The 15,343-nt window shown below is 41.2% G+C and overlaps 1 protein-coding gene across 1 annotated transcript in view; it reads right to left on the bottom strand.

The window, feature by feature from the left end:
- Positions 1 to 11,690: 11,690 nt before the first annotated feature.
- CYP7B1 (cytochrome P450 family 7 subfamily B member 1) overlaps positions 11,691 to 15,343 on the bottom strand; it is a 229,059-nt gene continuing 225,406 nt past the window's right edge. The window contains exon 7 of the mRNA XM_065902660.1: positions 11,691 to 12,110. Within this exon, the coding sequence (XP_065758732.1) occupies positions 12,023 to 12,110 (88 nt within the window). The 3' untranslated portion in view covers positions 11,691 to 12,022. The remainder of the gene's footprint in view (positions 12,111 to 15,343) is intronic.

The raw sequence follows: 15,343 nt of genomic DNA, 5'->3' as shown, positions 1-15,343 counted from the left end.
GGGATGAAAGGTCGGGTATGTTGAGGCATGCCCCGGGAAAAAGTGCCGCAGACAAGTTCCGGAGGCTGGCTAAACTTCCGGGGACCGACCCCCCCTGCAGCCTGGTCCGATCAGGAGCTGACACAGAGCCCTTGGACACCCACCGCCGCTGTAGCCCGCGCTTTCTTCCTTATATAGAAAGACCTGGCCTGGACGCCCGGCCTTGGCTATAAAACCTCTCCCCACCTCTCCTTCCTCGCAGACTCCCTTTGTCTCCTCGCTCACCCGCCCCTCCTCGGGAGATCTGCCCGAGGGTGCCCGCCCAATAAAGGCCTTCACCACCGGTCCTTAGAGGTGGCTCTTTTTTCCCGCGGCGTTTTCTAACACTAATCACCCCTGCCTCCGGACACTATCTATCAGAATGTAAGCACCCAGGCTTATCGGTTATTAACTATTTGGAATGTAACCACGGGCTTATTGATTATTGACTGTTTGCAAACATAACACGTGAATGATGGGGTTATTGTAGTTGTATTTACCCTTCCTTTGTTTATGTAAGTCTCAAGGGAATTGGGGTAGTGGGTTTGGACACGTACACATGGGGTATAAAAGATTTTCACAAATGCTGGTCGGGGTCCTTGGCTAAGAGGAGACTCTGCCTTGGGCCCGCCGGTGTAATAAACTGCTCTCCACTATCTGCATTGTCCTTCTGAGTGAGTTTGTTTCCCGGAAAGCGGGGCCATAACAGTACCAGGATGTAACTTCTACAACCTTATCCCAAATATAGAGGAAACCTATTGAAATCGCCCTTGGTGCCCCCAAGATTGCTGGTACCCAGTCCACAAGTGAACCTACAGGGCCGCAGACAATTTCCAGCACGCTGCCAGGTTTGCCTCTCAGGACTGCATGGCTGGTCTTCCCTGACTAAGGGTTTTTTCTGGGGTAATAGGAATTGCATGTCCTTCAGTGCAACCCATAAAGCAGAGGAATTTTATGCTTGGGGGTAGTTCTCCACCAAAGGGGGACGGGAATAGGACGATAAACGTCCAGTCTCATTAATTGGAGAATTCACAGGGGGGATTCCCTCACGGCTTTTCATAGACTGACTCCCCAAGCCCATCTAGTTGCTCTAGTGGTGACGTGGTTATTGGGCTTCCCAGGTGGTGCTAGTGGAAAAGAACCTGCCTGCCAGTGTAAGAAACACAGGAGACGAGGGTTTGAGGTTCAGTATCTGAGTCGGGAATAACCCCTGGAGGAGGGCATGGCAGCCCACTCCAGTATTCTTGCCTGGAGAATCCCATGAATAGAGGAACCTGGGGGGCTACAGTCCATGGGGTCACAAAGAGTCAGACACAACTGAAGCGACTAAGCACGCATGCACAACCTGGTCATTAACAGGTTGACTGGCTTTTCTTATTTCTGTGCCTCAATTTCCCTATTCCTCCCCTCCTGCTCCTGGTAACTTCCTCCCAAATAAACCCTGGAGCTGAATCTGTCTTTCAGGATCTGCTGTTGGCAGGACTCAAGCCCCCAAATCCTGATTCTCTAGATACTTCCACTCCACAGCGATCTCTGAATTGGTTAGAAAGAAAGTAATAATTCACCAAAAAAAAAGTGTGAAAAAGAATTGCACAAATTTGTCATCGGGTTGTTTGAATGAAAAGTTTCTTAACTTCTGCTAAGTCACAAATCCTACTGGATTTTCCCAGTATGCAAGAATGTCAAACAAACCATTGTTTACCGGGTTAACAACTATAGTCAAATTTTCTGTTGTAGAAAAAAACCATCTCAAACACATCTTAAGGTAATGATCTATTTAATGCAAAGATTTGGGGAACAATTAAAGTTTGTTCAGCCAATGAACTAAATCAACATACAATGTTTCCTAAAGGTCTTCCTATGCCATCATTTCCCCCTAAACTAGAAATCATCACAATAGGCAACTTCTTTTTCACATCCTTTCTTAAATATATCAAACTGGTAAAGACTCAAGAAACTCTCACCGCTTTCACAAACTTACTAATGAAATGTGCTGTGCTTAGTCGTTCAGTCCTGTTTGACTCTTTGCGACCCCGTGGACTGTAGCCCTCCAGGCTCCTTTGTCCATGGGATTCTCCAGGCAAGAATACTGGAGAGGGTTGCCATGCCCTCCTCCAGGGGATCTTCCCAGCCCAAGGATCAAACCCAGGTCTCCTACCTTTTACAAAATCCAGTTCCTGGTTTTGATTTTTCCTGAGTGCAGAGGAACTTCTTGTTTATACACTTGAAAATTTAGGCACTGCAATAATAATGCAGTTTACTGATGAATAATTGTTTTTTTGGTTCCTTTGGCTGTTAGCAAAAACATAATTCTTATTAATAAGGGAACTCAGCAAGTGGAGAAATGAGGAAAGAATGGTTTAAAAGCTTTTCATTTCTAAAATGTTTTATTCATATGGCTTTATATTTTTATACACATAATTTACTGATCTGACTCGCCCTTGATTTTAAGAACTATAAACTCTTGAAAGCATAACTGTCATCATAGCACACTCAGCATTATCTTATATTTGTCATCTTTCCAATTAGATAATAGACATACAGAAACTAATCTTATTGTGACACTGCTCCATGTGTAGTAAATTTCATGGTAACAAATCTTTTTATTTTAATATAGAGGCCTTGAAAAAATGTAGATGCAGCGAACGCCAGGAGGTCTTGATGCCTCAAAATGCAGAGTTCTTGTCATGAACAAATGGTTTACTAACTAGCACATTAAATGCTCTCCTTTGAATGAAAAGCAGTCCAACAACTAGGACAATGTATCTGCAGGAGAGTAACCCCTATAAGAGAAGCATCAAAAACCTCAGATATGCAGATGATACCACTGTAATTGCAGAAAGTGAAGAGGAACTAAAGAAGCTCATGATGAGGGTGAAGAAGGAGGTGAAGAAGTTAAGTGTTAGTGGCTCAGTTGTGTCTGACTCTTTGCGATCCCATGGACTATAGCCTGCCAGATTCCTCTGTCCATGGGATTTTCTAGCAAAGAATACTGGAGTGGGCTGACATTTCCTTCTCCAGGAGATCTTCCTGACCCAGGGATCGAACCCGGGTCTCTTATATTACAGGCGGACTCTTTACCATCTGGGCCACCAGGGAAGCCCCTTGATGAGGGTGAAGGAGGAGAGTTAAAGAGCTGGCTTAAAACTAAATATTAAAGAAACTACAATCATGGCATTGGGCCCCATTACTTCAAGGCAAATAGAAGGGGAAAAGGTGGAAGTTGTGACAGATTTTTCTCTTCTTGGGCTCTAAAATCCCTGAGGATGGTGACTGCAGCCATGAAATTAGAAGGCGACTGCTTCTTGGCAGGAAAGCTGTGACAAACCTAGAGAGTGTGTTGAAAAGCAGAGATGTTACTCTGCCGACAAAGGTCTGTATAGTCAAGGCTATGGTCTTCCCAGTGGTCACATACAGTTATGAGAGCTGGACCGTGAAGAAGGCAGAGCTCCAAAGAATGGATGTCTTTGGACTGTGATGCTGGAGAAGACTCCTGAAAATCCCTTGGACAACAAGATCAAACCACTCAATTTTAAGGGAAATCAACCCCGAATACTCATTGGAAGGGCTGATGCTAAAACTGAAGCTCCAGTATTTTGGTCATCTGATGCGAACAACTGGCTCACGGGAAACTCCCTGATGCTGGGAAAGATTGATGGCAGAAGGAGAAGAGGGCATCAGAGGATGAGATGGCTGGATGGCAACACCAATACAATGGACATGAACTTGGGCACACTTTGGGAAACAGGGAGGGACAGGGAGGCCTGGCACATTGCAGTCCATGAGGTCACAAAGAGTCAGACATGACTGGGCAACTAAACAACAATATCTTTAAGAAGAGATGCATTTGATCATCACACTGCATTCAGTGAGATCAAATGGTATAGGTTAATCCTGAGATGTTTTTACTGTCCTACTGATTAAGCCATTTGATTATCTCTGGCCTCATATTGTTTCCCATCTTCTAGAACTTAAGGTCAGACCAGAATATTTCTTGCTAATTTTACACAGAGCAGTGCTGTCTAGAAGAAAGTAGAATGGGGTGGATTTCATCTGCCCATGGATCCAGTTGAGGTGACCTTTATATAAGCCCTGAAACGATGCATGCTTGGAGCTCCACCTTCCAAGGCAGCTCCACCATCCACAGGGGTCCTCAGCCGCTTTCTGGGTACCCAGATGTGCTGTCTCAGGTCCACTTCTGCTCTCCCGCTGCTGCCCAGTACTTTATGTGGGCACACAGCTATGCCACCCACAGTCCCGACTAGGGCTGTCTCCCTCGTATCCCCAGATTTTACCCCCAGTGATGCCAGACTCTCTCAGAGTTCTACTGCTCAATACGAAAAAATGATTCCCCACTCAGAGCATCACCCACTGGTCCTGGCATCTCATCAAGTCTCTTAGGAAGTCAGTTCCTTCAGCATCTGGCTTGCAGCTCCCAACACAACCAAACAAATCTCACCAGGGGGAAAAGAAAAATATTTTCTCTACATCTTCAGATAAGAAAAAAAAAATCTGTCTCAAGGGACCTGAATACAGAGGAAATATAATTCCTCTGTATTGAGTATCAGGTGAATCATCTAGAGTGATATCAACTCAGACAGCTTCCCTAGGGGCCATTCTCTCCACAACTGAAGGGTTCAATAATCCCTTTTAAAGGGGCTCTCCCAGATCAAAGGAACAGACTGTCCTAAATCTCATATCTTCCAACGCAGAATGAAAAAATTCTTGTAGTTTGAAATTCTGACTTTGCTCTTAACCTTCTGCCACCTCTGTTAATACATTAAAGTATTAGGGACACATTTCAGCAGCATTCAAGCAAGTTACCAAGCTCTGCATCCCACCTCTCCCCCCAATTCCCTGCTCATCAGTCTGGAAAGAGAGTTCAATTCTTAGCTACATATGCTGCACAAACCACCACATTCTCCTTCAAGGATGCGGTTTACATTTAGGCACATTAAATTGCTTCAGTCGAGTCTGACTCTTTGCAATCCCATGGACTGTAGCCCACTAGCTCCTCTGCCCATGGGATTCTCCAGGCAAGAATATTGGAGTGGGGGATTGCCATGCCCTCCTCCAGGGGATCTTCTCAACCCAGGGACTGAACCCATGCTTCTTATGTCTCCTGCATTGGCAAGTGGGTTTTTTACCACAAGCACCACCTGGAAGCCTATAGCTTACATTTAACCTGGCCCTTTATTCAGAGAATCTTTAAGAGTATTGCCAAACTAATGCTTATCTGGAAAAAAAAATGGTAAATAAAATAAGCAACATCATGACTCAGTATATGATCTTTATAGCAGTTTCTCTACTGCACCCCTTGTAGTTTAGAATTTCACCTTCAGATCCTTCCATAATAAAAATTAAATAATGAATATCCTCATAAATTATGAAAAGGAATTTATCTCAATATTATGATCTTGATATGAACATATGAGCACAAAAATGATCTATGCTCATAATCAAACATTTGGACATTAGAGAAAATTGAAGCGACTACAATACTAGTCTATAGCTACCCACTATTCACATTTGAGACATTTCAATGGTTCTCAACAAACTCTTTTGTAGCGGTAAGATCTTATAGTTCTGCAATTCCACAATCTGCTTTTGTCACCTCAAGTATATAATTAGAATCTAACTATGAAAGAAAAAAAAAAGAATCTAACTATGAGTCAAATGTTTTGAAATGCTCCTTTTTAATGGCTCTATAATATTCAATCAATAAATAAACCATAGTTTACTTAAGAATTATCCTACTGTTAAACATACAGATTGTCTTGTTTTTAGCTATCATAGAAAAAGTTGTAAAGGTTAGCTTTATATGTAAATCTTTATCAGCATTTCAAATTATTTTCCTAGAACATGTTCTGTGAAATGGAATTGGGGACATAGACTATCTGGCTATAGATATGTTGCCAAATTGCTTTCCATAAAGTACGACAATTTATAATCCCACAAATACAGGAGTGCTTATTTTACTGCATTTCTATCAACTTTGAATATCATCAGGAAGAAGTCTCCTACCTCTGATCAAGATAGAATAACAAAGGACTGAATTTATCTTCCCACCAAAAATAACTGGAAACATTTGAACCTCCCCAGGCACAGTTTCTATTGACTGTTTTTTCCAGCACATGGGCCGTACTTGTCTTTCTTTTTGCATGTCTTGTATACTTCAGGCTTCCCTGGTGGCTCAGATAGAAAAGAATCTGCTTGAAATGCAGGAGAACTGGGTTCAATCCCTGGGATGGGACGATTCCTTGGAGAAGAGACTGGCAGTCCACTCCAGTATGCTTGCCTGGAGAATTGCATAGACAGAAGAGCCTGGCGGGCTATATAGTCCATGGAGTCACAAAGAGTCGGACACACTTACTTACTAACTTACCATATACTTCTCAAAAACTGGATGCTTTAAAAAATGACAACTCTGCAGATTAGATTCTACCCCCTTCTTAAGGTTTATTTTTTGCTACTATTTGTTGTCATTTGTTATTTTACTAACTTTTCTAAACTGATTCTATAAAACCTGTACTTGTCATGTGTGACCACTGGCATCTTTCCTCATTTACCTCATTGTCTACAGAGATTTCCTTAAGTGTTTGGAGATAATAAGTTTCCTAGTTTTTGCCAAGGGACTCCATGTACATGTTGATGCATGCCTTGAATACTGAGTCAGGCAGTTTATAACTCTGCCTTAGCCTTCACTTTCTATTTGTATAGAGTCCGCAGGTGAGAACTTAGGGCTTTGGTTGATCTTTGCTGAATATGCTCACACCTCTGGGCATGTGCATAGCCCCGCATATATATATACACATTAACTTCTAGATTTCCAAAAATATGTTGTAGCTTTTTCAAGCTCCTAGGAGACATCTCATCCCCAGCTTTTCCTTTTAAGCTTTTTGGTTAGCCTATTTGTCCCAAATGTTATTTACCACCTTAGGCACATACAATGTTAAACAATTGCCTCTGATTATTTTGACAAATACCCCTGGGGAAAATCTGCTCTGCACCAGGTGACATGTAATTGTAAACTTCTTTTTCAAGGTGACCAAAGAACTGTGGAGGGAGAATAGGAATTGGGCAGGTTAAAATGTCAGTGTTCTCACAGAAATGGAGTCATCTTTCTTGAATAAACTTCTCCAGTCTGCTCCAAGCTCTTTGCTAATTGCCAGATTTCTGAAAAAGTTGACTTTGACTTCTTTCGCCAGTGTTTTCATTGCTTTAAAGGAAGAAAGATTTCTTGGGGGTAGTTACTATCTCGGGTTTCCCTGATTGCTTCCATCACTTCATGGCAAATAGAAGGAGAAAATTTAGAAGTAGTGACAGATTTTATTTTCTTGGACTTCGAAATCACTGCAAACAGGAACTGTAGATGAAACTAAAAGATGCTTGCTGCTTGGAAGAAAAGCTATGACAAATCTAGACAGTATATTAAAAAGCAGAGACATCACTTTGCCAACAAAGGTCCATATAGTCAAAGCTATGGTTTTTCCAGTAGTCATATACGAATGTGAGAGTTGAACCATAAAGAAGGCTGAGCACCAAAGAATGGATGTTTGAATTGTGGTGCTGCAGAAGATTTTTGAGAGTCCCTTGGACTGCAAGGAGATCAAACCAATCAATCCTAAAGGAATTCAACCCTGAATATTCATTGGAAGTACTGATTCTGAAGCTGAAACTGTAATACTTTGGCCACCTGACATGAAGAGCCAACTCACTAGAAAAGACATCGATGCTGGGAAAGACTGAGGCTAGGAAGAGAAGAGGGTGGCAGAGAATGAGATGGTTAGATAGAATGGACATGAATTTGAGCAAGCTTTGGGAGACAGTGGAGAACAGCAGAGCCTGGTATGCTACAGTCCATGAGTTCCCAAATAGACAATACTTAACAACAGAACAACAGCAACAACTTAACTACCCCATTTTTGCCGAAGTCCCATCCCCCACCCCCCAGTGCAATGCATATTGTTTTTATTCATTTGTTTCAGCAAAATTTTGCTCAATTTTGAAATGTTAAGTTTTCCTTGGGATCTCATTTGATATACATTATTAATAAAAAGATTTTATTTACACCTATACATACATATAGTTCTGTACAAGTAGCGTTTTACAAAAGGAAGCATTTTATCCACAAAATCCCCCAATAGTCATGTACTTACACACAAGTGAAAACATCCCTCACACAATGCCTGCTGTCCCTCAGTGTTCACTAACTGCTATTCCTACATGCTCAACTGGCTTGCATCTAATAATGCAAGAGAAACAAGTAGAAGCTAAAATGTGGTAGAAGCAGCAATTTCTGCAAGAATGATGACTACCACCTCATGCCACCACCCTTCAATCTTCATCAGAAATTCTGACCTTCAGTAGTTGAAGAGAAACAAAATTGGAAATGCAATAAGGCTCTTTTCATCTTTCTCAATGGTGAGGAATAGAAGACAAAGTTTATTAACATACTCAGAGCAGCTTCTGGTGTGACCTATGCTTCTGTGTGGCTCATTCAGGTCATCCAATTCTTGATCTGCCTAATGTGGATTCTTCAGCTTATAGACTTTACAGCAAACCTAGGAAATTTTCCACTGTATAAGTCAGAGTGAAAGTGAAAGTCACTCAGTCATGTCCAGGTCTTTGTGACAATCCATGGAATTCCCCAGGCCAGAATACCGGAGTGGGTAGCTGTTTCCTTCTCCAGGGGGTCTTCCCAACCCAGGAACTGAACCCACATCTCCTGCATTACAGGCAGGCTTTTTACTGCCTGAGCCACCAAGGCAGCCCAAGAATTTTATATTGCTAATGTTGGGCCAACTTCAGGTGCTAATTATTAACAAGAAAATGTGTGAAACCTCAAAATATGCAACTGAAAAAAAGTGAGGTCTATTTGCCTCAAACCTACCTTTCAGTGCTATTCCTCTTGAAGCAGCATGATGTTACTCAACAGCAAGAAGTGAAAAGCATTGAAGCAGTGTTGTCTAATAGTAAGATGAGACACATTTAGAGTTTGTTTTTTTTTTTCAGCAGTAACTCTAGAAGGCCCTTGTACCAGTGATTATAAAACATACCAATGAAGACCCCTGGCTCTAGATGCAGCCTGCCAGAACCTGAGTAGGGTTCATTTTAAACACAATAATAACTTTGTGGACTAGACAGCATTCATGCAACTGAAAACAACATATGGTCTTCAATAAAATGAAAAGTACACCAAGAAAGGGCAGCTTGAAGAATATTTTTAAGAAACAGGCATGAAATTAAATTCAACATTTTTTTCCTAACACACACACACAAAACAGACATGTTTGTTTGTCTTTGTTATTCTAAGAAATTCATGAGGGGGAAATTTTATGTGACTGTATCTTTTCCCCCCAGAAGAAAACAATGTTCAGAGCACCCCTTAAACCACGAGGATAAAAGAGAAGCAGAACATTTAAGAGCTGTTAGAAGCCATAAGATTTCAACTTATGACACACAAGATTACTCTTATCAACCCCTATCTGCCAAATGAATTTTTGTATCAGCAATATCTCTAGTCTGTCACAGAATCCATCTTAAAAATTTGAGAAATCATGCTTTTCAAATATTCGTCTTGGGGACTTCCTTGGCAGTCCAGTGGTTAAGACTTCACCTTTCAATGCAGGGGGATGTGGGTCTGATCCCTGGTCAGCAACTACAATCCCACATGCCACGTGGTGTGGCATTAAAAAAAAAGAAAAAATGTAATAGAATAACACATACTTCTCATTGGTGCTGTACCCAATCCCAGACAGAGTTGTGGAAATCAACACACTATTTGCCTGGACATCTCCCTTCCTCCTGAAAATTCTGCACAGTGTTTTTCAGGAGCAATCATTTACATTAAGATGTAACATGGAGCTGTAAAATGTAGTCATGGAAACCACGATGGTAGAGAGAAAAAGAGATTTGGGGACTTAGTGAGTCTTTTTGATTTTTCAAATACAATGGTCCCCTTAGCAAAATAAGTTGGGCCATATGGTGAACTGTGTGTGGTAATTTTCTAAGCTTGCAAATAGAATTCTGCAGAATGTGATCAACTGCTAAGTCACTGCACTCCGAGTAAGCCCAAATTCTACTCCTGCTCACTATTCCCAGGGGTACTAGATGCCAACACTACACATACTGCAAACAAACAGACAACACTCAGGATTTAATTTTAAAAACCGTCCAATAAAGATGCATATATAGGATAGATGTTCACTAAAATTATTCAACCTGAAAAATAGAGAAATAGTTGGCTTCAGAAGGCCATAGACTTCTTTGAAAACTCAGTTGATAATTGCTCTGTAACTCAAAACTGCCCTGGATTCAGTTCTTTCCTTCTCTCCACCACCTACACTCCATAATATTGCCATTATTCTCTTCTAAAAGTGCACGTTTTCTATGTCTTTAAATGTAAGTCAGTCTTTTCTACAAAGAAAACAATCACAAAATCTCAGCGATAATAAACAGCAAATATCTCAATGGTTCCAACCTCCATAGTGTTTGTCTTTTCCTGTTGTTTATGAACATGTAACTTCACATTCCTATTTTGCAGATTTTTTTCATTACTTACCCCTTCTCCCATTAAAGTCTTCTCAGATATTCCATGCCAGCTGAAGTTTTTAATATAGACAGTATTTATGAAAGTCTTAAAAAAATAAGGAAAACCCCAAAATGGCATTTTGGGGTTAAAATTGAGTGAAAAGAGGCCAGTGGGATCTCCCAGGTTTCTCTAAAACCAAACCAGAGAGGCAGAAGATGTCATTCCTCTTAATACATCTGCTACCATTTGGACTCTGCTCCAGTAGCAGGTTTAACTGAAGACAGTGTGGTGAAGTATGACTTTAATTTGGCTGGTAGAGTATGCCATGATCTTACTTGCTCAAACCATGATTTGCTAAGTCAACCACTTTTGTAACTGATGAACCTATTTCTGCAAACTCATATAACTACAATGGATTCATAGAGCACCATCATGGACAAGCTGTTCTACAAGAGGTACCAGACAGGCCCTTCATCTTCAGTTTCAGTAACACTGGACAAAAGGCTTGCAAACACATGAGAAATTAGATTCTGGAGTTAATTAGGTAACTATTTCTCATCAACAGGAAAGGTCATTGAAACTCCAAGAACTACAGTCTTTAATTAAAAAAAAATGTCTTGCCAAATTAAAATTAAAATCAAAATTTTCAGGCCATTGTTTTATCTCCTGTTTCCAGTGTACCTACTGATTGCACACAGCTACACACAAGAAATGTTGAAAAAAACACACTGATCAAGTCCTAAGTTCTTGCCTAATGTTTAATTTTTTTCATTTTTGTAGTTATCATCACCCACCTTATGGAACAAAGCATTGTCGTGGCAATGGGGCTTGCATAACTCAATGAAGAATTGATGTTTTTAAACTGTGGTGCTGGAGAAGACCCTTAAGAATCCCTTGGACAACAAGGAGATCAAACCAGGCAATCCTAAAGGAAATTAACCCTGAATATTCATTGGAAGAACTGATGCTGAAGTTGAAGCTCCAATACTTTGGCCACCTGATGTGAAGAGCCAACTCAATGGAAAAGACCTTGATGCTGGAAAGGATTGGTAGCAGGAGGAGAAGGGGGCGGCAGATAATGAGATTGTTAGATAGCATCACCGACTCAGTGGACATGAATTTGAGCAAACTCCAGGAGACAGCGAAGGACAGGGATGCCTGGTGTGCCAAAGTCCAGATCACAAAGAGTCGGACACAGCTTAGCAACTGAACAACAACAATTATCATCAGTTTCAATATCTACCTGATATCTCATTCTCACTGAACAGGATAATATTGAAGACCGACAAAAAGCAAAGGGACTATTCCAGGCATGTGGATACAAGTATATCTCCACCACTTGCTCACTGATTCCTTTGATGTTAGTCTTATTCTTATCTGAGGCTCTCAGATACCAAGAGCTTTGGTTTATTTGAAGGCATCTTCCAAATTGAACAAGAAGAGCAAAGTCATCTGGTTCTTCATTCATCGTTAAGTGTAATGGAGAGAATTAAAGATTGATGGAAGCAGATGAGGTGGGCTGGGGTCGAGTGAGCCATCACGACAGGAAGTCAATGTCCTATAGTGGGGAGAAGACCAGAGAGGTAAATAAGTGTTAAACTGTAGGGTTCTTGGAATGCTAGGTTGGCAATTTCCCCTCACTAACTGTTTTAAAGCAGAAAAATGACATGATCTACATCTTATGAAGACCTCTTTGGAGAGACCTGAGTCTGGCCACCAGGATGGTTAGGAGGTAATCACTGAGCCCTCAGAAAGAGGTTTCTGAGAGCCTGAAAACATGCATCTAAATGGGGCGGGGGGAGGCGGGGATCAACAGACATCAAGTGGACTAAATTTAGTGATTAACTGTATAAATTTATAAATTTCTAATAAAATCATAAGATGCTTAAATGCAATAGGGCATCATAATGACTCTTTTGTTTATGAAATATGAAAAATACAGAGAAAAATGTGAGTATCCATTCACTTACCACCCAGCTTAAGATATAAAATGCTACAGATATAAAGTCCACTATATGCCCTTCCCCAAACCCAATTTCTCCTTCTTGTTCACAGGCTACCTCTATCCTAAATGTATTAAATTTATCCACATTCTCTTTTCCTCTTCCCCTCATCCCTTTCCTTGTCTGCTGTCACCACTATGCTTCTTTAGTAAAGAAATACTCTCTTGTTAAACAGCTTTAAATATTTGCCTGTGGTGTGTCTGAATTCTTGATGAATTTTCTAACTGGTTTCCTTCTCTACACGTCACCATGCTCCCATGATGGTCCTACAATCCCCTTCTTCACATGACATAAAACTACATAATTTTCTCATTTGTTCTGACACTGTCATGACACTGGTCATAAATCAATTATTCGCCAGTTACTCTGCTAAGGACTAGAAATACAATAGACATGATAAGTTCATTGTAATTACTGAGTAGGTATTTGTTGAAGGAGTGAGTAATAAGACTCTATTCTTGCCCTGAGCACATACATGCATGTTCAGTCACTTCAGTCGTGTCCAACTCTTTGTGACCCCATGGACTGTGGTCCACCAGGCTCTCTGTCCATGGGATTTCCCAGGCAAGAATACTGGAGTGGGTTGCCAGTTCCTTCTCCTTCCCTGAGCACATAAAAAATGATAAAGAAGAAAGACAAAGCCACTATTTGATAAATGATGTCAGACAGAAGGATAAAGGGCTACGGGAATATTAGTGCAGATAGCCCAAAAAGGCATGCCTGTATTCATTCGTGTCTGACTCTTTGCAACCCCTGTTCCAAATCTGGACTGTAGTCTGCCAGATTCCTCTGTCCATGGGATTTCCTAGGCCAGAATGCTGAAGTGGGTAGCCATTTCCTTCTCCAGGGGACATTCCCAACCCAGGGATCAAACTCAGGTCTCTTACATCTTACGCACTAGCAGGCAGATTCTTTACCATTGAGCCACCTGGGAAGCCCACCCCATAAAGGTAGTCCCATGGTTTATTCCATGATACATCAGAACGTTGTCACTTAATCTGATGACTTGTCACTTAGTCATTTCTAGACCACTACCATTCTTGCACCTTTACAAGGTAAAGGCATAAAGAAAATATGCTTACTTGCCAAGATGAGAACCGCAACACCCCCCCCCCCCCCCCCGCCAGAAGATATTGCAGTTCTGGTCAGACAATATCCACTTTCCCCAGGCTGGCAGTGGAAAGACATCACCAGCTCATCACCAGACATCAAATCAGACCCCACCTTGACCAATGCCTGGAAGCACTGTGCATGCAAGGACCACTGCAGAAAGACTTTTCTGCCTCCCCACTTCTAACAGTGGGGACTTGCCTTGACTGTGAGGTGGAGAAGGATTACTTACTTACCATAGTTATCCAATGATAGCAATGGTCATAGCAAAACTAATAATAATGACTAGCATATATTGAGCACTTACTATATAAGTGATATGCATATAAAAATTCACATATGGCATCTTATGTAATCCTTACAGACTCTCCATGAAACATGAGGTCTCACCCCCTTCAGATCTAAGGACTCTACAGACTGAAAGTGAGGGGATGGAAGAAAGGTATTCCAAGGAAATGGAAATCAAAAGAAAGCTAGAGCAGCAATACTCACACCAGACAAAATAGACTTTAAAATCAAGTGACAAATCCTCTAAGCCCAAGGACAATAACACCATTCAAAAGTGTGTATTATATTGGGGTTTCCTGTAAATTCAAAGTCAGAGATGCTCTTAGAATATTTCTAAGAAACCAATATATTTTGAACACAATGCATTAAAACAAACAAACAAAAAGTTTAAAAATCCATGTCTCATTATTTCTCACCATATTTCCTGGAAAGTTTCCCAACTCACCCTCAAGATTGCTAAGCAGTCTCTCCTAAAAGAGCCAGAAAAGGCAGAGGTATGCCTATCTGAAAGCTTCCAATTCTTTAGGAAAATGTTATGATAATAAAAGCAAGTTTTGGTGCCATGAGCAACTAATTATTGGCAAAACAGTAGTAATAATAACAATAATAGCATAAAGACTGAGAATGGGAAAGTCTGGGCAGGAGAAAAGTGATCCTTGGTGGAGGAGAAATCAATCAAAGCCAAGTTTGGGGATTATATTGACGGCATCGCTCATCTGTTTAGCAGACAATCAATAAGTAGGTAAGGACTCACCTTCTCTCCACCTGCCACGCCAGGCAGTGGCTCCCTATCACCTGAGGAAGCAGGCCCTGGGCTGTGATTTGTGTTAGCTACAGAAGTTTCATTTCCAGGGTTCCCTTATGATTTCTTGAGACAATCCAGCTCAGGGTTGTAGGCTCCTGCTGCTGATGGGAACCAGGGTGTCTCACTGGTCCTTGCTGGTTGAGGCCTCACAGAGGTCCCCAGGGACAGCACAGAGGGCGCCTGGCAATTAGTCTCATCTCAGGTCTCAGTGCCAATGGGTGGCAGAGGCTGCAAAGAACGTGCATTCATGGAGGAGAAGGACTCGAATAAATTCTCAGGACATGTGGTCTATTCTTCAGTATTTTTTAGGACACAATAATTAACTCTGTTTAGGCACCACCTTCTCAAGAAGAATTTCTGCAGAAGGTATAACATGTAGGCTGGATTTTTAAAGAAAAATAAGAATTCACCAGGTGGCAAAGTGGGTGAAGGCCCAGCAGATGGAAAAACGTAAAGGCATTAGAATGTTCTCAGCCTTGGTCCAGATGAGTTGTGAAGTTTACATGCATTTTTATGTGAGATCATAATATTTATCAGTTCATGTAGGGATTATTTTTTAAATTCTTGAAATACCATTTAAAATGG

Source organism: Muntiacus reevesi, chromosome 12 (genome assembly GCF_963930625.1).
Source record: "Muntiacus reevesi chromosome 12, mMunRee1.1, whole genome shotgun sequence".
Taxonomy (NCBI): Eukaryota; Metazoa; Chordata; class Mammalia; order Artiodactyla; family Cervidae; genus Muntiacus; species Muntiacus reevesi.
Note: the sequence above shows the minus strand (reverse complement) of the source record. Positions and strands in the feature narration are given on the sequence as shown.